We start from the raw sequence: 24,284 nt of genomic DNA, 5'->3' as shown, positions 1-24,284 counted from the left end.
CACATTTTCAGGCCTCTTTCAATAAGGCAAAAATCCCTGGTACAGCATATAACTTAATTTACAAAATACAATAATTTCAGACACATCTTCAAGTTTTCTTTTGGTATGCTTCTCCTCACTGCAAAATTACTCAGTTTCCTTACTAAACAGAAAGAACTCTCAATAACGAAACGTAATGAGTTCCACTACATATTACATACACATCGCTGTAGCTTAGCGACCATAACCGGGCAATCTTTCTCCTTAGCTGTTTGCTCAATGAGCTTTTCTCAGATGTAGGACACGTAGTACTTTGAAATCATTATGACTGTGGTATCTTTCTTCAGTTTTCATAGGAAACAGATCTGTCACATTTGGAAACTTCTTTAAAAAAATCGTTATTTTATTTTAGGAACTGGTGCACAACTACATTTCCACTCACAAGAGAACGTCACAAATGTAACTAAAATTAGGCTTGGATAACTTTGAAAACATACTACTATGTGCCCAAACCCAAAATTCTTACTTCAATACTTTACAACCCTGCCATGCTCTAGGAATTCTTTTTCTGCATAGCTTCATTACTAGTCACAGTCAGATAGTTTTAATTCCTTCAAAGGCACAAAACTTCCACCTCTTTTCCAGTGTTGCTCCTACACCAGTAAATTCTTGTTTAAACATGCGTGGCAGTCTCATCAAAAGCATTTCTATCTCATTTGCAGAGATCTGAGAAAGAAATAAAAGTAAAAATAAAGTGAGAAACCTATCCTGAAAGAGGAAATCTGTAGAATAGAAACAACAGGGATGGTACCAGGTAGGGTGGGGATGGGGTGTCTGGAAACCCAGGCCAGATGAAAACAACCAACCACTATGTTTCTTTTTAATCTTAGCCTGACATGAATTCCTAGATTCTAAAGCAAGTACAGATTCCTTGCAGGAATGATTCTGCTTTTGTGAGTGGTATCCCACTGTAAAAGAATGACAACAGCTATGTTGAGGCTGCAGGTACACCCTGTGGTACAATGTCCATTTAAGAACTACAGTTGTGGGTATTCTTGTGAGGAGAAGGAATCAAATGGGACCTTACTCTTCCTTCTTATTCCATGAGCTCTTGAATCCTCCTCCCAGCTCTATCAAATTTTCTCTTGCAAAAAACCTAACAAGGACACTTTAATTTTAACCAGCTCATTTTGTAACTTAGGGCTGACTATCCATGGAGCCTTCTTCTCCCAGCTGGGCCCAGTTCAGCATCCCCAGATAACTAAGCAGTGAAGTTCCCAACTCAGCATTGTTAATGATGTTTTTATAGTTTTCAAACATTGATGACTGGTCACCTTGCTAATGGCAAAGATGCTCTCATTGCAGAAAACATTTTCATAAAGGCCATCTTTTTAGTATAATCAGTAGGGAGGTCAATAAATGAACAGAAAATGAACTAGTTTATACTACTACTTCTTTTAAAGTGATGGTCATGAAAAGAACAGTAAATAATTCTGTGGGTGCTGTCTCTTTTCCACAGCTATCTCCATGGTTTGACTGGCTTCTCTGACAATGATGATCTTTCTGATTATCCTTATTAGTAGGAACCTTCCACAATGAAAACTTTTCTTTTTAAAACATAAAATACAAACATAAATTATGCTAATTATACCTCATTCTACCCAAGGGAGGTGAGAAAATATCTATCACCTCTTATTTTCATGAAAACTCTAGTGCAGCAAAAAGATGAAATGATTAAATCACTTGTTAAAGGAGGCATTTAAAATCAGTGTTGGGGGCAGTCTAAAGCTCCAGAGTAATCAGGTCCATTTTTTTACATACTCTCATGCTGGTAATGGATAGCTGGTTACCTTTGGGTAATGTATCTGAGCTCTATACTGTGCCCCCAGCTTGCCTGAGTATATTGACCTTATCAATCCTGTTCAGGTGAGGAATGACAGGCTAACCATGGAAAGTAATTGAAATTCATCTCTGAGATTGCATCTCTGGATTGTGCTATTAAAAAGTAATTTGTTACTACAAGCAGCTACTTCCAAAATAAACCAGAGAGGTCAAATTTTGCAACTCATGTTTATTATGCAGCAGGTAGGTCCAGTAGGAGCTGCAGGGGCTGGTTCATTGTCACCTTGGAGAGATGGACACAATGCTCTTTCCATGCAGGCTGTGTTTCCAAGTTAAGGGTTTGATCCTGGCAGCTTCGTAGAAGCCAACACATCACTCATGTGAGTAGAAATTCAAGGACAGAGCCCACAAACATGCAAAAGAAGGGACTGCAGCAGTGAAAGGGGAGAAAGTTGAAAAGCAAAGGGGGCACAAGCAATTAGCAGCAGGGATGGAGCCCAAGAAGCTGGTGTTTAAAATTATTGCTGTTGTTACCCAGGAGATACAGAGCTGGAGGGGTCAGCCAGGAGAAAAAGCAGCTGAAATTTGGCCAAACTCGAAAAATGACTGAGAAAATTGGGCATACTGGGTACTACAGGAACTGGGAACAAGATGAAGGAAGGTGTAGATGTGGTAGAGGCAAGGAACAGAGAAGCAGAAGAGGAGGTTAATGCGATGAGCTTCAACAAGGGCAAAGGCCAGGTCCTGCACTTGGGTCACAACAACAGTGCTACAGGCTTGGGGCAGGGTAGCTGGAGAGCTGTCTGGCAGAAAGGGACCTGGGGGTTCTAATCAACAAGCAACCGAATATGAGCAAGCAGTGTGCCTGGGTGGCAAGAAAGCCAATGGCATCCTGGCTTGTATTAGAAATGCTGTGTCCAGCAGGAGTAGGGAGGTGATTGTCCCCTTGTACTCAGCTCTGCTGAGGCCACACCTTGATTATTGTGCCCAGTTTTGGGCACCTCAATAGAAGAGAGATGTGGAGGTGCTGGAGTGAGTGCAGAGGAAGGCAATGAACCTGGGGAAGGGCCTGGAGAACAATTCTTATGAGGAGCAACTGAAGGAGCTGGGGCTGTTCAGTTTGGAAAAGATGAGGCTGAGGGAGACCTCATTGCTCTCTACAACTACCTGAAAGGATGTTGTGGAGAGGCTGGTGCTGGTCTCTTCTCACAGGTAATTAGTGATAGACCAAGAGGGAATAGTCTCAAGCTGTGACTGGCTAGGTTTAGAACGGACATTAGGGAAAATTTTTTCACAGCAAGAGTGGTCAGGCATTGGAATGTGCTGCCCAGGGAGGTGATTGAGTCACCAGCCCTGGATGTGTTTAAAGGTCGTTTGGATGTGGTGCTTGGGGATATGGTTTAGGGGTGAACCTTGTAGAGTAGGGTTATCAGTTGGACTTGGGGATCCTCAGGGCCTTTTCCAACATGAATGTTTCTGTGTGATTCTGTGAGGTGTGAAGCTCTGGTTGTATCAGGTCTCATAAGATTTGATATTTTTTTTAAAAATGAAATTTACCAGTCTCTCACTTCTCACTTCCTCATATCATCTTCATCCCTCACTCCCTGTTCATTGTGAGTAGCACTGGACCATAAAGTACTAGCAAATCTGAGCTGCCACAGCCTGAAGATAGTGTCTAAGAACTTCATCCTTCCTCACTCATCCATACAACCTATCTTACTTCCAATGGGCTTCTAGCTCAGGATCTCCTCTGCTTTTAACTATACACTTTTTCATAGAAACAGAGGAAGGATTCTCAAGAGGCATGAAGCAGCCCATCAAAGCAGCCTGAAGGTCATCAGCTGGAGTGAGCATTCAGGAACAAAATAGTAGCAGGACCAAATGAGTTGTGTCTAACAACTGCCATACAAGGAGTCCCACTAACATTTTGAGTCCAGGTGCACAGCATAGCTATATCCTCACTCTGAGTTGCAAGAAGGTCTAAGCCAGCATCATACCAAGATGAAGTATTGGCAGATGTGGATCAGAGCTGTGGCTCACTGCAGGGTGACTCTTGCATCTGCTAAGTATCATATACAGCCTAGCATACTGCAGAGCCATGGCTTAGCACTTAGAGTAGCATTCACCTGATCAAAGGTGGCTATTTCACAGCTGAGCTTCTCACCCTTGTCTTGCTTAATATTCAGTGGAGAGGAACAGGTCCTTTTACAGTGGATACTTAAAAGTGAGACAAATAATCTTATCCTACAACTATATATTGACTATGGACTGGAGTGTGTTGGCTTCATTTTTTTGTCAGACCTCTGAATTTAGCAGTGGGGTCAGCCAATTTTTTTATGAGGCTCTCTCCACTTTCATGTGGAGACAAAGGCTATGGTCCATTCACGTGTTCATGACAATTTGTGTTTGGTTTGACCCATGACTGATGACTTTTGGAAGAATAAGGAATCATTTCCTAAAACTGTGCGCAATTTTATGGCCATGGTTACACCTGCCTCTTGCTCTGCTTTCTTTCTCCTCAGTTGTATTTCAGGATCATGTATCATAAAATCAGCTGCTAGTCCTTGCCATTTAAAGGTCTGCTTTTCTTTGCAACAAATAGCTAAACAGTGTGAAGCAAAGGACTCAACAAGCACATGTACTGTAATTTGCAAATGAATAAAGACTGCAAACCCCCAAGCCCCATATCCCATTATCTTTCTAATGGAAATGCACCAAGAGTTTAACCTGCAGTAAAGAATAATACAATATTTCTATAGAGAAAACAGATTTTGATTAAATTTCTTTACCCTGGAGTCCAGCTGCTGCATGTAAGACCAAAGATATTCTATATTGGCTCCAAAAGGGTGGACGTGAAGAAATGTAGATATGATACCTGTATTAAAAACAAATGTACACAAAGTATTGAAATTACCTCAGATAATATATCATTAAAAAACAAATAGTCAGTTCTTGCAGGTTTTTCAGTATGAATTATGATTCCTATTTTTCTTACACAGCCCAATAAACATAAGAAAATGGCACATTTTTAATATAGTCATAATAACATGGTAAACACAATAGCTCATCTTCAGGAATGACAGCAGTTAGCAAGTAAGTGACCAAGATAATATACTGATGAATAAAGGAATTTCTAAACAAAGACTTGCTGGAAGCATTTCAACTACCAATTTTATGCTTGATTTACCAATATAAAATTGTGGATATTTTAATGGTAAAATTATTGCCTTTTTTCCCTTGAATGGCTGCTCTGTTGTGAAAATGTTTCATGTAATTGTGTCTGAAACTTCAGTCCTTCAAATTTTCCTAATAATTATGCTGATGCTGGTTATGAAAAGTGTTTAATCTGTATTACCCTCAACTGCTGCTGAAGAAAACACAAATCCTTTATGCCATATTTACTTATTTACTTTCTCTTAAAAGAAAGCCAGTTCTGTCTATCTTCATTGTTATTTATGGCATCATTGTAAAAGGTATAGAAATAAAAGTGGCTTAGGAAGAGTCAGGATCTAAGTTGAGCGATTTTTTTTCTGCAGTGAAAATCAAGTGACAGCATAACAATGATGACCAGAGAAAAACAACATTTGAAGGATCAGAATTGCTATTAAAAGCACTATCTAATTTCTCCTTTTCTAAAAAGGGAGTGAAAATACAAAATGACATGTGTGTTAGTTACACTTTGGGGAGAGTTGAACTGAAAGAATCAGTGCAAATATTTTCGATTCTGTTTGGATGAGTTTTTTAGCTGAACCACCCTGGGGGAAGTTCCTTATATTTAAAGCATAAACACCCGGATTAAAAATGCTTACAAATGACAAAAATGGGTCACTGTATCTTGTGTACTGCAGGCCATACTGCTTTCTTGATGTTAAATGAATTAGGATAATATTGGAATTCATTTTCCCCAAATACTGGCCACGGTTGAAAATTATAAGTAAAATTTAGCTCATTTTAAACTGCCTTTGCAAAGAAAATGCTTTTTCTTCCTTCATTTTCCCAATAGGGTTTACAGATTTCTAAATCAGCAAAGAGAAGGGTGTGCATTTAATTTTATACTATGACAAGTCCTTGCAGCAGTTGCCTCCTTTGTGCTGTGCGTGACCATAAGCACACTCACAAGAGCTGTTGAAGCAAAAGTCAAAACCATTACACTTGGGTGAGTTGACTGGAAATCCAATTTGCATTCAAATCACATTTTACCAGTGGCATTGTGTTTGTTTGTGTTCCCAAGGATTTTTGATCCTGGATATTCAGGATGCTAGGTCTTTCACATAATGTAAATAAAAGGGCACTTGGAAATATTTTATAGTTATTGACTGGAGTTCCAGGTTAACTTTTAAATATATTTTTTTAAAATGCTTTTTTCCCCTCTCTAAATCAATACTGAATCTTGTAAAATGCAGACAAATTTAGTGAATGGATGGAAGCAAAGCCCTTTTTCCCCTTGACACAACTGAACTGGTCTCAGAGGAAGAGATAACATGAAATCCATCTTGAGCAATCTTTTGCCTTTCAACCAATAACAATGAGCCAGTTGTGGGGGTATTATGACCAGCAATACCTAGACTAAGATTACACTGTTTATCTGAGTGTGCCACTGGACAGCTGGATGGAAACCACTTTGGGATACTGCTGCCACTCCTTACATTCAAATAATGAATCACCTAGAAAAAAAGTTGATTATTTTGTTTAAAATCCCATCCTTGATGTCCTTCTCACAGAAGTTATCTTTGAACAGACCAAATACCACCCACTGCAATTAAAAATCCCATTTTTTAAAAATAACAAGCAAAAAGAAATGAATTTATTAATTTCTGTTCATCCCAATGTTCCACATCTCACCAGTCACAAGAAGTTTATGAACTAAGACCTTTAAACATTTAAATACATCCTTCACTTTTAACTGACCTTTCTGGTCTGAACATTGTGAATCTGTGCCCCAGCAATAAAGCAGTGACTTTCCTGGTGCTTAGCAGATGTAAATGAGTTGCATTTAAACAAATTGAGGTAGTTTTGGAACTATCACCTACTGTGCCATTGCTGATTTTGTGAAACGACCCAACCAAAGAAATTAAACCTGGTCTTTCAGGTCAGCATTTCTGTGATTGGCAACCACACCATAGGGAGCACTTTGGACCGCAGACCTTTAGCTCCATGAAAACCTGTCCTGCTGAAAAAAAATGCAAAACATGCATGGATAAAAAGGGGGCATGTTCCCTCCAAGAGTAGCATAGGTACAGCCAGCATTCCAGTGTGGCTAAATACTAGCTGCTGGTTAACAGGCCCACTGCCTATAAGCTTTAGCTTTTAGGCACTTTTAGAATCACAGATAGAATCATAGAATCATAGAATCAGTCAGGGTTGGAAGGGACCACAAGGATCATTTACTTCCAACCCCCCTGCCATGGGCAGGGACACCTCACACTACATCAGGTTGGCCAGAGCCAGAGTTTATTTTAAAGATTTTATTCTAGGCAAAGGGTATGACAGTCCTTGTGGTATTGTTTATAATTATTCAATTACTAATTATCTCATCTAATGTCAAAAGCATAAATCTGGCTTGCTTAATACATCTGGTATATACATATTATTTTTTGCTTGCTAGTTTGCTGGTATTCTTTCCATCCTCTTCTCCTTCAGCATTTTGTCTAATAACCAAATAACAAGTTGTACAATTCTAGCCTGCTAAATCTTGGTGTTAATAAAATCTTCATACTTTCATGCTGCAAGTGTAAATGAAGTCCCATTACTTCCGTCACATCTGAAATACTTTCATTAAACTCCGAAGAGCTTTTCAGAACAAAACAACAAAAAAAACCCAAACCAAACCAAACCCAACCAAAAACGCTTCTGTTTTAGGATTCCCTTTACTAAAAGCTGTTATGAATGCAGATGAAAAAAAAAAAAAGTATTTTTAAATTTTTATTACAACAAAGATGTATGTAAACATATATGCAACCTAAAAGTTTGTTAAAAGGCATTTTGTCCTCAAGAATATTCTCTGGGCTTGGCTTACCTATTAGTAGTGCCTCTTTCTCTGATTTTAGACCCGGGCTTCGTTTCTCTGAATTTTTTTCTCTGTCTTGATTGACCAATGCTACTGTCAATACATTGATTTCCTATATGGTTTAAGAAAAACAAACAGGTGGTCATGTAGATTTCATTTAGTTCAATTAAACCTGTCTGCTTCCTTTCAACTCTGTAAAAAAGAATATTAATTCAACATCTAAAGACAGGACAATAATAAACAATTGATTTCTTTGCAGAATAATAAGACATTTTTTGAAGCACCTTTATGGAAAGAGCTGCTAAGAAGAGAAATTTTGCTTGTGGAATAAGTTATAACTTTGTTGCTAGTGCTTCTTCATTATAACAGCTTGAGAGATGTGCCATAAAATGTGGGAATGGTCAGAAAACTCACATTTGCTAGCTATCAAAGCAGTAAACAAAGACCGCCTCTAGGGAACAGGAAAGGAAACATTCAGCTACAGCTGTAGGAGTAAATTCAACAGTCACTAGCAGTGTTTTTAGCTGCTAGAAGACAATCATCGCCCCTATTGTGCTCTTTGGCCAGTTCCTAGCACCTGTCCCAGACAATTCTCAAGCATGTTTTGGAGGTCAGCAGGTTTCAGAGACCATTCCTAATAAGTGGTTTGCATAAAGCTACTTTGTTTTAATGACTGAGAGTCAGCCTTAAGAACAAACAAGTCACAATCAGGTGGCCTGAATCATCCAAATATCAGACAAACTACCACATTAGATGCTTCATCAGAAGTATCCAGGTAGTTGTATGACACAGACTGCTCTTCTCCTGAAGTAAACAAATGATCTCTGTTTCAGAAGCATGCAAGTGTATGTGAGGCCTCAACACACACTGCACAATAACCAAGCATACACATGGGCTCTACCCATGGACCAACTGGTATGTAGTAATCAATGTCTTGGTGAGGCAGTGATTCACTGTTGCATCTGATCCGTGAACTGCTCAGCAATTCATGCAAAACTTCGGGGGCAAAGAGCATGGGATGGAGATATGGTGATGTGAGGTGGGACTGTGCTATTAATAATAGTGTTCTTGTTCTGGTTGAGAGAGTCAAGGTAAGCAGCTGGAGGTTGCATGGTACTAGGTAGCCTTAAATACAAGCAAATTTGCACTACTTGGTGTAACGGTGCGGCCCACCTAGAAGAGGGATTTATGGTGGTGACTCGCTCCTAAATTCTAGGCAAGTATTTTTGGCAATAAAAGAGACACCGGGTTTGTGTTGCTCTTGGACATTTCTGAATGTGTGAAAAATCTGTGCTAAAAAAAAGGCCAAAACTCCAAAATATGTCAAATGTGCCTAGATGACTAAATGCTTCCCAGCTTGTGAGACTGGTAAAAAGAGTCAGAACACTGTATGTGCACTTGAGTGACATACAGTCATACGAGTACCCTTAGCCCCCATCAACAAGGGGCTCTGACAGACCTTAGCCCACAGTGAAGGAGTGGAGACAGACTGAGTCACTTGTGGTTTGCTGCAGCTGGAATGGCCAGCTGAGAAATGTCTCCTGAACAGACACCCATGTGTTGTTGTGTACATGTAAGATAGTCAGCCTTTGCTGCATTTTTAGTCAGCAGAAATGAAGTAACTTTTCAGTCATGTATTTTAGTTATTTACTTCATACTGACATAAACCAGACCAGAGAGGTACACATTTTATAATTCTCATTGGCTGCAAAGGGCAACTCACAGCACAGATTTAGACACCTACAGATAGGAGGGAGACTTAAAATAATGGTGTGCCTGAGTGCTCTGGAAGCTACATCACCCTGACACTAACACTTGTAGTGTTGTAATGCACTGCACACATTATAGCAGCAGGACTATGCTCTAAGTTGTCAGGCACTGTTGATTTCTCTCTTGATAGAGATAAAGGCTAGTGCGAACACTGATCTACTGCTGGCCACGACATCCAAGAACTGTGAAAGAAAACTCAGGCAGAGTTTCAAACAGAAATAAGAGAAGTGTTCACATTAATTTCTCCATAAAGGCAGTAATGACAAGGGGGTTACGGATCAAAGGAACTGAGCTGGATGACATATTTCACGATACTGCAGCAGAAGAGCAGAGCAACATATTCCACCAGAGCTTGTATAGGTTAAGATGTAATTTTTTAATCCATCAGAGACAGAAAAGAAGTCTAAAGCCAGCAATTCCTGAGAGGGGAAGGAAAGAGCAGAGAGATGTGTATTTGATATAACAGGCCTCAAACACAGCACACTAGCCGTTTCAGATGGGATTAGAAGTTTTGTCAAGCAGTGATGCAGAGAAAGAAACTATATTCCCATTGGGAACAACGAACAGATGGGTTCTCATTTAATGACTAGATTTGAGCCGGTACAGAACATTCTGTATGATTTATAGGACAGTGTAAATGGATGCTAAAGGAAGTCACATCAAGTCTTCCTTAACTGTGTGTTAGTACAGAGGATAAAAGAGTGAAAAAATTGGTTATGCAGGAGCCTGAGGAAACTAAGAGTGGGAAAGATAGCTACTTAGCAAATGACTGGCTTTAGAAGGTTGCAGGCTCTTGGAGGTTTGAAAAGAAGGGGTTTCTTCCATCCCAAAGTACCTGCCCCACAGAATACAATAAACTAGACAACTCTGATGTATTCAGCTGTCAAAATAAGCTTGTGCAGGCCATGAGAAAACCCAGGGTGTGAATGGTCACATAATAGATTCAACAATAATGCTGCTAGGAATTAAGAGAGATTTGAGAGAGATGGGCATAATTCTGTCTAGAAAATGAGTGTGTAATTCACCCAGAAACCAGGCTAATTAGAGTGTAAGTGAAAACCTTAAGTATCTGACTACACATTGCAGATAAAAATCTGGTACCTATGGGGCCTCTAAGACCAAATCCTCATTCAGATAATTTGCACATTTTTAGAGGTGCTACTTATTCCAACCCACAGAAACAACACTTTTAAGAGTACAAAGGTGAATGAGGCAATAGCTAATTGGAAACAGAGTTAGGTCACCTTTCTGACATCAGAAAAGCTACTAATCACCAGATGCCTCAGGAAAATTATTTAATATATATTACATTACCCTATTCCCTTTCTTTCCTGAAGACCATCCTTTATTTGGTAAATTATATTTTCTGAAGCCCTAAGCAGTCTCCTTCAGCAGGCTTCATTACAAAAGGAATATTTTGCTACCATCTGGCAGTTACTGCATTAAAGGACAAGAACACAGCTGAGCATGTGCAAACCAGCACTTACTAGAAGCAAAATGACCTTGCAAGAACTAAATACAGTAGGTGGAATACTTAATCCAGGTTAAATCACACCTGGAGATCATTAGGGACCTGGCCCTATTCATTATTCACAAATTATGTCAGGTGCTGGAGAACGTGGATGCCTGATTTGATGATGACAGCTCCAGAGCTGCTCAGCATGAATGCAGCCATTCTGTGTGATGATTTCACCATGGCCAGGTTTGAGCTTTTCCCTGCAAATGGCACTTTAATCCATCAGCAGATGAAGAAAAGGCATGAAAATTCCTACATGGGCTTGACAAACCCTATGATTCTGCAGATACTCCTTGGGACTAGCATTTTGATTAAGGCCTCCCTGCTTTTGGAAAACTTTTAGAAGAAATTATTGGGTAAAAAAGAGCATGGCAAATAACAATTTTCTCACATGAACTATTCATTTCCCCATGCAGACCTCTGACACCAGCATTGACACTGAGCTGATGGTTGTGGAGAGTCATACATGGCAGTTTTTGCACATGGATGTATACTTTAGCCATGCCCTGATCTTAAGGTGGGACAGCAGTTGAATTTGGATTATTCTCTTACGTACCTTGTCTTCTTTAGGAAGCAAAAGCAAAGGCATGGGCAAGTGGATTGCTCCAAAATCTGCCTGGACTCACTGTCCACCAAGGTCCACCACAGGGCAGCTGAGTGTCACACTATAGGCACAGCAAATAAGAGCAGCATTTGCCAGAGAGAGGCCCTGAAGTCCTGAAGAGTGGAAGAGATGTGGTGACTCGCTACAGAAGGTGGTTGCACATACTGTAAGATCAAAGGACTAGCTCTGCACTGCAGGGTACTAGCAGATCAGAAAGCCCCAGATACTTAGGCTGGATGATTTGGGTCTTTCAGTCCCACACTGCTTTATTTCTACCCCCTATGGAAAAGCATAATATTAAAGAAAAAGTCCAGATGTCACTAATCCTTTACGGGCCAGTCTTACAGTACAAAAAAAAGGCAGACAGAATATAAAATATCTGCTCTCTCCTGGGGGGTTCTATCTTTAGCAAAAATCACAGAATCATAGAATCAGTCAGGGTTGGAAGGGACCACAAGGATCATCTACTTCCAACCCCCCTGCTATGGGCAGGGACACCTCACACTACATCAGGCTGGCCAGAGCCTCATCCAGCCTGGCCTTAAACACCTCCAGGGATGGGGCCTCAACCATCTCCCTGGACAACCCATTCCAGGATCTCACCACTCTCATGGGGAAGAACTTCTTCATCACGTCCAGTCTGAATCTCCCCATTTCCAGCTTTATTCCATTCCCCCTAGTTCTGTCACTACCTGATATCCTAAAAAGTCCCTCCACAGCTTTCTTGTAGACCCCCTTCAGATACTGGAAGGCCACAAGAAGGTCACCTCGGAGCCTTCTCTTCTCCAGACTGAACAACCCCAACTCTCTCAGTCTGTCCTCATAGGAGAGGTGCTCCAGCCCTCTGATCATCTTGGTGGACCTTCTCTGGACACGTTCCAGCATGTCCATATCCCTCTTGTAATAGGGGCTTCAGAACTGGAGAACCATTAAAATGGGTCTCTTTAGCCTAAGAAGTTCTGTGCCCCTGAAAACGTGCTAGCCAGCATCCCTACAAAAGGGCAGAGTGATGACTTGCCATTCTCCAGAAATGCTGACCAAGAGCTGAGCAGGGCTCAGCTGCCTTACCAGGAAACTGTCTTGCCAGAGTGCATTTCCACATTACCTGTTGTTCTGGACTCTCTTTGAAAGGGAGAATATGGGATTTGATGAATATGACATTGAAGACACCTGACGTGATCAGGACAAAAATGACAAATACCCAAAGAGCTGAAATATTCCCTCCACTATCTGGCTAATCCAAATATTTGATAATCAGCTTAAAATCTAGGGGTAATGATGACTGCTTGCATATTGTCTTCAAAGAGCTCATTCCCTTTGTCGCAGTATATGGGATTTTGCAGAATTTTGTGGAGAAGTGGCAAAAATAATATTATGTCTTCTGAAAGATCCAGCAAAAAATATCATCCTACCAGACTAGAAAAATTTACAGGATATGTTGGCATTTGTGCTCTATGTACAAAATCAATTGTCAGAGACATTAAAACAGCAGCAAAAGGAGGAAAGACTACATGTTGGACACAGCAGGCATATGACAGAGCAGATGCTGAATGTTGTTAGATATAAGGGATACAACACACTTTCCCATCAGCCAGGGGATTTATGAGAGAAAATGAGTAGGAAGAAGAAAGACTGCATACCTAAAACATAAGCATATCTAAAACATAAGCATATCTAAAACATAAGCCAGGGACATGCTGTGTCTTGAAAAGAAAAGGGAAGTTTAATATTTTGATAGAAGAAAGAACCATGCACATGTGATACCAAATCTGCATTCTTTCACCTTGTGAATGGTATATGTGTACCTGCTCTGAGTTCACAGCACTGGGCTTAGACTTCATATTTGAACATTCTCCTGCAGATATTGGGTAGAAACTGGCCTGCCATATGAAGATTGCACATTTTTAGTTTATTATTATTAACTTGGGGATCTGTTAACGTCTGGTATAGTTGTGTTTACTTTATTGGTATACCTCTAAATGTATTTCAGACCTACATATGAAAATTCTGCTTTAATGTGAATGGACCCTAATTCAATTCCCAATCAAGTCAATGGCAGCCTTGCAATAGTTTCAATGCACATCAAGGCAGGCATCTTAAATATATGGAGACACGCAAGGTTGAGGTACAGGATGACTTCTGACAGCTTAACATGGTTGTCAGTTGCGAACGGGCAACTGTTCTTGTCTCTGTTCTTACCTGTGGTGAATACAAAATTATTCAATCCAAATTGAGCTAAACTACAACAAAAGAGCTTATTTAAATTTGACTGAAATTAAATTTCCTTGCAAATGTGGCAACGTATGATTACACTCACGGGCAGTGATCATGACTCAGAATTGCAAAATCATGCAGGTGACCTTAGGATGTCTCCAGTCCAACCTCCTGCTCAAAACAGTATCAGCTGTGGGGTCAGAGAGCATGGATGCACAACAAGGAGTAATGTGCAATGGCTGGATAAGTGTCAGCTGCAACATCCCAGTTCTGTACCCTCATCAAACAACATGTGGGATTTGTCATCAACAGACAGATGCCTCTATCTCCTGCAGAAGGGATGTTACAACCACTATCGCTTGCTGCTTCCTCCTCATACTTGTGATTAAAGTCTTATCTCCATCAGTACAAAGAAGGATAGAGGCACCATCACAGATGCTGAAAGCCTGCTAACCTAATTAGAGAAAACAGTGTCTCCTGAGCCAGCTCCTCTCAGGGCTGTCACAGGAGAGCATCAGCCCCTGAGGTCAAGCACGACACCTATCAAGGCCAGCCAGTGAAAATGTTCTCTGGATTATTTTACAGTCTGAGTGGGCCACTGCCTATAGAGGCATGGGACTTATTATGGGATGCAGAGGAAGAGCATCTTGGGATTCTACAAGACTTAGATGAGGGTCCTTAGTGGAGAAAAAAAAAAGAAAAGGCAAGAAAAAGGATGGATCACAGTGATTTGGGAAAGGGATAAAAGGGACTGGCTTCATGTAAACAGTTTGCTGGTCAGTACATTTGTCTGGCCATGCCAAGCCATGATTGGTGTACTATACTCACTAAACTAAATTTATTTTTTCCTGGGTGAGAGACTCCCTGTTATGTGTGCATGGGGGTGTGTGGGGGGGATATGAGCACAGCAGCTAAGAGTGGGACCAAGAGCCAGAGGGCTGTGTGTCTGGGGTACTAGTTAGAGACCAGAGTATGTCTATATGCTACACTGTGATCACTGATGAGCATCAAGCCAGACAGGCCACTGAGTAGGATAATAAGCTTGGGAGGCATGTATTGAAGTGGACATGGGTTTGTGATGGATCCAGGAGGGACCAGAGACTACGTATGACCTAGTGGAGGGACCAGGAGGTCCAAGCCAGCAACTGTTGGGGTGTGTGTGTGTACATGTGTAAGGCAAGGGCCAGTTACAGGACAGACTGAGAGTCAAAGGCCAGTTATATCTATGTATAATGAAGCTTTATCCTTGTCGGAGGTTGAGGACCATAGATAAAAAGTCTTCCAAGGGCTAGACAGTCTAGGGGAAGCCCAGGATACTGTGATTATTGTTATTGCATCCCATCATCCTGCGATCTCTATACAAGCAGACACCACAGACAGTTCTCCCTTTCCCTCCCTCCTCTCTCTGGGCGTGCAATGGCTGCTACCTCTTTTGGTTTGTGGGGCAGTTTGCGGCCTTGGCTGGCAAGCTATTTTCCAGCTGTGGGGGGCACTCAGGCCTGGTCAAGCCTGTGGTGGTGGAGGGGCATTTAGGCCTGGTAGGCCTGCCTTGGTAGGGGGGCCTTGGGGGACAGTCTAGCCTGCTCCTGGGCCTGTTGAGGCTGAGGCGGGGGAGGGTTTGGGAAGTTTTGGCCTAGCTGTGAGGCATGGTTGGGCACAGCTGGGAAGCTAGACCTGAGCTGATTGTGTTCGTGTATATATTCCTTTTTTCCCTGAACACCTTTTGTATTTCAGTATATATTTGTAAATAGTATTCATTTAACGTCCAATTCTGTACAAGTGTTTTCATTTCACTCCCTTGGGGGTAAAATACCTTTTTGTCTTTTTGCCCTGGGCAGCTCGTGGCTCAAACAAGGACAATCCTGTTCATCCAGAAAGGGGGGCAGGATGAGGCCAGTAGCACTACTTAACACTTATGAATCCTGAGTTTGTGCTACCTTGTGTGGCTGGCCATGTGCATGGGTACACATGTGATGCACATAATGCATACATGTGCTTGTACATGTGTCTGTAGGGAACACATGCTCAGCCTTGCTGCTGCTTGGTCGCGTGGAGCTATGACCGCCTTGCCTCCACTGGGCTGTGGGGTTAAGCAACCCCTGCCAGCAGCAGCCAAATGGCTCTAATTCTTCTTTTAATGGAGCTTGTTCCCCTTCATGGGTTGCTACAACACTATGTTGTTATGTGACAAATTTGGTTGTCTGAAATCTGAAAGAAACTCAAAATTCTCTGGGAACATTTTGTGCCATGCACAGCTCTTCTTTCAGCATGTCCTCTTTAGAGTGACTGCGTCTGACTGTCTGCTGACTACTCCTCTAAAAATACTTGACTAGAAAATTGCTCATAATCTTTGATAAATATAATTCTTTTGTTCCTGAAAATTAATTGATCTTGTGCTAGCAGATTAACTACTTCCTAGAAATACATTTTACATGGTGCTGGTTCCTCACAGCTGAAGAACTGATTTCAGTAAAGGAGCTGAAGCACTGTCTGTATGTAGAGAAGTTTCTTGGCCATTTCTGTAGACACTGAGAAAACTCACTTAACAGTTTACAATGTTGCATCACATATAAAAAGAATAAGGCCAGGAACGAGGCACATAACCATCTGGCCAAAAAACACAACTCTCACAAGAGGCCTGCACTACTTTTAGAGTTAGCACTAGGTCAATAATTCAGTAAAGAACTCCTTGTTTCTTAGTGTTTGTTTTTTCTGTTGTTGATTTTGTTTGGGGTTTTGTTGTCGTTGTTTTTGTTGTGTTTGGGGTTTGGTTGCTTTTGTTTTTGTTTTTACTAGAGTCTCAGAGGATCCTTCTCTTTCTACTCTCTACCTGGTGATGCAGAAGAACTTATTTGCCATATGCTAGACTGCTGGTGAATGTGACTGGTCTGTCATTAGAAATGATATGGACCAGATGTCACCTTTTAATTCATATCAAGCCTAAACTTGATAACTTATTTTGTGCCATGCAAAAAATTAGTATTGACTTTGTTACCCACAGAATATTTTAACTGCTTTGGAAGTACACTAATATAGAAATTTACTTTTAAAGTACACTAATATAAATTCACCATGACTGTACATTGAAGAGCACACTAAGAGTGCGCTGATATTAACAAATAAACACAACCATCTTGAAAAATTATCTGATGTTAAAATTACAGAAACAGAGTGAACAAAACTTAGACCAGCGAACAGAAGACCTTGCAAATGAAATATTTCAAACACACCTCTGTGCATCCAACATTTGTTTGACTAATATATCCTAGACAGAATGACAGAAGTGTTTTCAGGAGTAAAGATTAATTGTATTACGGTGCTCTTGACATCCTATTTTTCTGATCCATTTGCAAGAGAGATGCTTTTAACTTTTTCATTATAAAGCTTTTACTCTTGCAACTTTCACCTGCTGAGTTTAGGCCACTAGCAATAATCTGAAAATGTTTTTCTCATTGAAACTATCTTTTTATATTCTTCTCATTGCATTTGAGCACATCTATTTTATGGATATGTAAGATATGGATGACTAATATGAAAGTTACTTCATGCTCATTTTCAAAGGTATGATCAGGTTGCGTCATTTTCTAAAGCTGGATTTATGTGTAGGTTCCTCATGACTTAACACAGATGTTCCATGTGCTGGGAAGGTGGTTGTTTTGCAAGGGAAAAAATAATTGTCATTTTGCACCCTTTCTGCCAGGGTATTGCAGCAAACCAATGGCTGGCTGAATGAAAGCATTGCCTGCCCAACATCTATGCTGAAGTCATTGTAGGATGGGATACTTCATGCTTAATGAGAACTTGTAAGACCCTTTCAAATGGTCTTTAACACAAATATTGCTCTAACAATTTCCTTTAGAACATTGCATTTCTAAAAAATACATTAAAGAGAGGGGGGGAAAGGCAATTCATTTCCCTTACATGATATGCAGGATTGTTTTGAAAATGTCTTTGTTGAAATAAAAGGAACTAATTGGGAGGGAAAAAGCAACCTTAAATGTTTGACGAGAGTGAATGGTTTTTAGCAAGGATTTGTATTTGAAAATACTAATTTCAGATATTTGAAAACCCCGGGCAACTCCCACATTCACAGAAATATTCACATCTGGATATATGAAAAGTACTTGAAGTGAACATTTTGGACTTCTGGTTCTTTTGGATTGCATCTTGATTAGGACAATGAACTCTTCCTGAGGAGGACTAGAGGGTGTTGGCAGACAAGAAGCTCAACACAACCCAGCATTGTGCACTTGCAGCTCTGAAGGCCATCTGTGTCCTTGGCTGCATGAAAAGGAGCATAGCCAGCAGGTCAAGGGAAGTGATTCTTCCCCTTTACTTGGCTCTCATGAGACCTCACCTGAAGTACTGCTTCCAGGCTTGGGGTCTCAAACACAAGAAAACCATGGACCTGTTGCAGTGGGTCCAGCAGAGGGTGACAAAAATGATCAGAAGGATGGAATACCTCTCTTGTGAGGATGGGCTGAGGGAGTTAGGATTGTTCAGCTCTGAGGAGCTCTGAGAAAACCTTATGGTAGCCTTCTAGTACCTAAAACAGGGCCTATAACAGAGCTGGAGAGGGATTTTTTACACTGGTGTGTAGTTATAGGAGAAAGGGTGATGGTTTTAAACTGAGAGTACATTTAAATTAGGCATAGAAAGGAAATTCTTCACTGTGAGCATGGTGAGGCACTGGAACAGTTTTACCAAAGAATTTCTGGATATTGCCTCCCTGGAAATGTTAAAGTCATGTTTGTATCAGCAACTTTGAACAACCTAGTCTAGAAGAAGTTCTCCTTGCCTATGGCAGAGGGGTTGTAACTAGATGATCTTTAAAGTCCCTGCCAACCCAAACTATTCTATGAGTCTGTGAGTAGTATCTCTTGGGAGGTATTGAAGCTCCTTTCTTGCTTCTGTGACTTTTTGCTGTCTATTCCTTGAAGGATTTCAGCAGGTTTAAGGGAGCTTAAATGTAGTGTACAACCCCCAGGACTGCAGTAGCAGGACTGCAGCTGAAGCAGAGGTGGCCTGTCATCCTTCAGGTGGTTGCGGGGGAGCCTGAGTGCTCTGACAAGCCAATCTGACTTGTACACTGTGTGGGTTAAGCACACAGCTGCATATGTATAAGGCTGAATGTTATTCCTCAGTAGAAATGATGGGATGACTCCTGTATACGTGTGCAGTGTACTCAGGGAAAATGCTTTGGAATGAAAGGCTGCACATAATGATCAGATATTATTAAAATGTCAGGTAGCTCTGGGCATTGAAGAACTGTCTCCCTGTGGAGCTCATATGAAATTTAAAGTCAAAAAATGGTGATTTGCTGAGTGGGTGGCTGAATTGGTTTCATCATTGTGTCTCAGAGTTCTCTTTTCTCCTCCCTCAGATGACAAGAATCAAAAGCCAAGTTATGATGCCACTCTGATACTTTTAATTAGGGACAAAAGAAGTGGTGTGATTTCTTGCTACACTTTAACAAAGGGGTTATTGCTACAGCCCAGACCTGCTTCAGATACCACACTCTATGTCAGCACATACCTTGTTGTAGCTGTTTGCTCTTTGTAGGGTAAGATCCTGGCTGAAACTGCAGAGACTATGATTAAGCCAGCAGAGAGATTTGCATTGTGCTAATGAAATGCTGTTGCTGTCCTCTAACATGCTACACTAGGGCTGGGGCGGTGACGTGGGGAACTCAGGGGGACTTGATCTATCAGTATCTAAGAGCTTCTGAAGGCTGAGCAGGCTCTTTGATAACATGGTCCTCAGCAGCCACTGAAACTCCTGCTATTTTACAGGCCTCATGGAACTGAATTCATGAGGTAGTCATTCCTCATGCCTGCTGTGGTAAAGTAGGAAATGTGCTGATCTGTGAATGGGTCATAGCTGCTTGAATTTATCATACTTCATATTTATCATACTCCTTATGTTGAAGGAAATAAGAAAAAATGAATGATGGAAGGGTTACAAATAAATGTCTGGAATGGAAAAGACAGGGAGCAGAAAGAGGCATGGCCACTTCTCACCCTCATGATCCTGGCCCTACCAGGACAGAAGAACCTGAATACAGCCAGTAAATGAATCTCTGTAGACCCTGGGGCCTTTACACCCCACTCCAATCAGGATACAGCGGCCTTGCACCTTCTGCTAATGGTATAACACCAATGATGAGAAGCCAAACCCCACTTCTCCCTCTCAGTAAGGGGCTACCCTCATCTCCCTGCACTGCACCATTATTCCTCCTTGTTCTCTTTAGAAAATTAACCACGTTTGTAAGATTGATTAGTTGGCCAAATCTTGCAAAGAGGAGCAGTTACAACAGAGGGAACATAGAGTGCACATAGACAACACTCTTTTTTGAGAAATGCAGCTTTGAACCTTCTCATTTTGAGGAGAGATGCAAAGCCCAACTTCTGACATTCCCTTCAGGGGATGTCACTCCCAAGCTCTCATGTACAGAAGGCTATTAGTGCCCTCTCCTGACTTTCAAACACACCCAGCTGTCATCACCTCACTTTTTTGCAGTACCTGATCACTCCCATGTGGTACCAAAATGCCTGCTGCAAGGCCAAAGGACACCAGAGAAGCCAAGGAAGCTACTCAATTACTCACATCAGCTTGCTGAGGCTGAGACTCACAGCTTAACAAACCTGGGAATTTGAGATAGAAAAGAAACACACATTTCCTGACGTGTGCAAGCTCAGCACTGGCTTCTTACTTTAGGCTCTAATTGCTCTTATATTAGCTGCCTGGAACACATTTTTTATTACAAGTCCATGTTATGGGAAGAGCAAGCCTTTTGAAGAGGGGGCTAGCTGGGAATTAGCTGTTCCATTCAAAAGAAAGTGAAGCAAAAGAATCAGCAGCCACTTGAGGTCTTCATCAATAAAAGTGATCAACTTTAGTCCCACAGTCCTGAACCAGCAGGATGATTTGAGCAGGCATTGGACTCTCCCTGTTTCAAGGGCCCTTATCATCTCACCACGGCTGGAAGTGAGGCAGTTGCACAGCATGGAGATGCTCCACCCTGTGGATGGTGTTTATTAACACATACATTGATGTGGGACATTCGCAGCATGTACCCTTGGGTGCCTCCATTAAAGGTTTGCCTAGTGAAGTACAAGAACTGAACTCTGGTGAATATGATAGATTTAAAGACTTTTCAAAAACCTGAAGGGTGTCAGCTTTTAAAATTTTTGCATAGATTGTTGTAAAAATGAGACTCATTTAAGAGCTATCTTTACTTGTCTTTGATCAAGATCATCAATGATTAACTGTACTATGTGAAAAGAGAAGACTAAGGTATTGTTAGGAATAACATCACTTCTAGTATAGCATAAGGTAAGCAACTTAATAAAATGAGCAAAATATACATTGTTCCTTGGAGTCAGGGATCATCTGGTAAATGATTGAAAAGCAGATACAGAGGAGAAAAATTAAGGGAAGAATCAACATCAAATGTAAGATTCTTGGTTGAAATTGAGAAATACTTTGTTAAGAGCTTCAAGCATTCCAATGAAAAAATTCATCTCTTAATATTATTGATTTTGTGTCTGGAGAAAAACCCACATAATATTGTGTTGAAGTTGCTGAAGATGCTTACTGGAGGAAGATGGATGGATGAGGTCAAAGTCATTACTTTGTTCAAACAATGAAACTCAAACAGAACAAAAAGGTGGTAAAAAACCTTGTGGTGAATCAGTTTCACTCGCTGAAATATATTCACTTTATTGTGCCTTGGTGATAATGAAGTAACCCTAAAAGTCTTTTCAGTGAAATACTGGCTTTTTTACCTAATGGGAATTTAATTATTGATTTCAACAGACTCAGGACTTTATCATGCAATTTCAATCTGGGCATTCAAAATGCTTTTGCAACCACGACACATATCTTGCTTTGGTCTGAACTTGGAGGACGGATACTCTCTGATGACCATTTGCTAGCGCTTTTACAATGGGTGGGAGTTACTCACAGGACTAAGGAAGGCTGCCCAGGGAGATCACCTGGAAGATCTGAGTACTTCTAAAGTGAGACTTGGGTAAAAAAAAAAGTCTCTCTGTCTCCATTAACAATAGAGGAACACCATGGATGTTAACTTCCCCTCCCCCAAAACAAGAATGTATTCACCAAGGCTACATAACTGTATTTGCATGCAGTGTCCTATGTATACTGAACTCAGTGACCAAAAGGAGATCTTTGATCAAAACACAGAATTAACCTACTCCACAGAAAGCCACTGGACTTACAGAAAGAGTGGAAGAAAAAATTGCCTTTGCAGAGTTAAGCCACAAAACATGAGTAGCATTTTCAGTTTGCAAAATGTTCTCTACTCAAGCACACCTCCCAAGCAAGATTTTTTTTTCATGTTGGGACTAATCAGGTCTCAGGAGTCTGGGAACATCTTGGAAGAGGATTATATCTGAAATTTTAATTGGCCATTGGCCATTATTTTCTCTTCAGTTAAGACAGAGATGGGAATTAAATATCACTATATGCAGCAATGAAGAGGAAATTAAAAGGGTGGGGAAGGAAGGGGGGGGTAGAAACAATAAGCAACCTTTTCCTTAACCACAGAGCTGATGGAAATGAATGCTCAGTGACAGCACCTCTAGCAGTCCCAGGTGTTGAAGTCTCTGTTAACACCAGGCCACTATTGCAGGCTCTATGTACTGCTGAGCCTGACATTTGGCCTTTCCTGATGCAGAGTATTGCTGGGAAATGTCAACAGCCATAACAAATATTACTGCATGTACCTGGCAGGTCACTCATGAAACACCCTTATGACTGTTTACAGAGCCTTGTAAGATGGTTTTGCTTTCTGGAAATAACAGATGTACTGGCAACACGCTAAAATTTCAGGTTTCCCCACCTTCTACCCCGATTTTTGTGTGAAATGCTATGGCAGGGAGGGTAATATTGCAATTGCTCCAGCCTCTTAGTTAACTTTGCTCAATTCTCCTGAAAAAAAACAAAAAATGGAGAAAAAACCCTGAATATCGGGCCATTTATAGGTTGGGCACATTTCAGAAGAGAAGTTTTCTTTTTTGAAAGCTGTCCAGATCCTCGTTTCCCTTTCAGAACAGTCTCACATAATGGAAATGTAGAAAACACATCATGATAGGTCTAAGTACATGTTTTCATCTGTATCTGCTTTACTAAAAAAATATTTCCAGGTTTTATTTCAAGAAACAGTAAAATATGCTGCAGACCAATGCCATCAGCAGAAAGCCTGAGAACTGCAGAAAATAATATTTTTAAGATTATAGTATGGGCTTTCTCAATTGTATTCGGTGTGCCTAAAGTTTCTACTGTCCTTTCTAGAAGCCTTATTTTTCCACAAAGTAATCTAAATATGCCATAGTGTGAAGATTAGATTGTGTGTTCAGTATATAGACATACATTGTCATTCTTCTTTTCCAGCACCTCCCACTATGGCTCAGCATGTAAAGGTATTTCATTTGCTGAATTCAACTTGTCAACTGTAACAAATATGTTCTAATCCCATTATATGAATCACACTTCACTTATATCCACGTAGGAGCGACCAAGCCTTTTTCTCTTTGATCATCCCAGATTTGCACACTGGCCAAGGGCGAGAACCACAAAGTCTGCTGAGAATAGACTTGGATAGACAACCTGCAAGGCACAACACCTGAGCACCCCATATTTGATATAAAGTACAATTGTTTAAAAGGCATCTCAACTTCCATTTTACAATGTTCATTACTATAGAAAATGTTTTAACATAATTTCTTTCTCTCTATTTCTCTATTTCCATTTGTGCTGCTTCAATTTCACAGTACTGTAACTGTTGAATATATGGCTGCAGCTGTGATTCAATAACTTTAGCTGTCTGGACTTCCTCTTCATCATTGAATTAGATATTGATTTTCTTAGGAGTCTAATATTGCTATGAGGTCATCATGGGAAGAGTTGATGGAAAAGTGGTGGAAAATAGACTTTCTATTCTATGGAAAATTCAGCTATTTTAACTAATAAAATATTAGTTTTTGAAAAGTTTACCATTAACCAAAGATTCTGAAATATTTTGGTTCAGATATCTAGGAATGAAGTACTGAAACTGTCTTTACACAACTGAAATGTTTCCTTTTAATTCTATTTCAACCTTTATATTATATAAAAAACCCTAAACTTTTGGGCTCTTCTATTTTGTCCAGTTAGAGATAAGCCAGAATGATATAAGTTGAAGCATTTCAGTAATTTTCCTTTAAAATATTTAAATCCTGTCAAACATCCTGTTTCCTATGCATTTTTGGAGAGGAAGCAAGTTCGTTTAGAAAGTTTCTGTCCTACATTTCTAAATTCCTTTGGAAACCTGCAACCAGCTAATGTATGGC

General features: G+C 40.5%; 1 protein-coding gene across 1 annotated transcript in view; it reads right to left on the bottom strand.

Moving 5' to 3' along the window:
- Positions 1-573: 573 nt before the first annotated feature.
- Positions 574-24,284, bottom strand: part of ENOX1 (ecto-NOX disulfide-thiol exchanger 1) — a 154,700-nt gene continuing 130,989 nt past the window's right edge. The window contains exons 12-14 of the mRNA XM_054382336.1: positions 7,838-7,940; positions 4,611-4,696; positions 574-705 (exon numbers count right to left, since the gene is read on the bottom strand). Of these exons, the coding sequence (XP_054238311.1) occupies positions 574-705; positions 4,611-4,696; positions 7,838-7,940 (321 nt within the window). The remainder of the gene's footprint in view (positions 706-4,610; positions 4,697-7,837; positions 7,941-24,284) is intronic.

The sequence above is a fragment of the Indicator indicator genome, chromosome 1, assembly GCF_027791375.1.
Source record: "Indicator indicator isolate 239-I01 chromosome 1, UM_Iind_1.1, whole genome shotgun sequence".
In the NCBI taxonomy this organism is placed as follows: domain Eukaryota; kingdom Metazoa; phylum Chordata; class Aves; order Piciformes; family Indicatoridae; genus Indicator; species Indicator indicator.
Note: the sequence above shows the minus strand (reverse complement) of the source record. Positions and strands in the feature narration are given on the sequence as shown.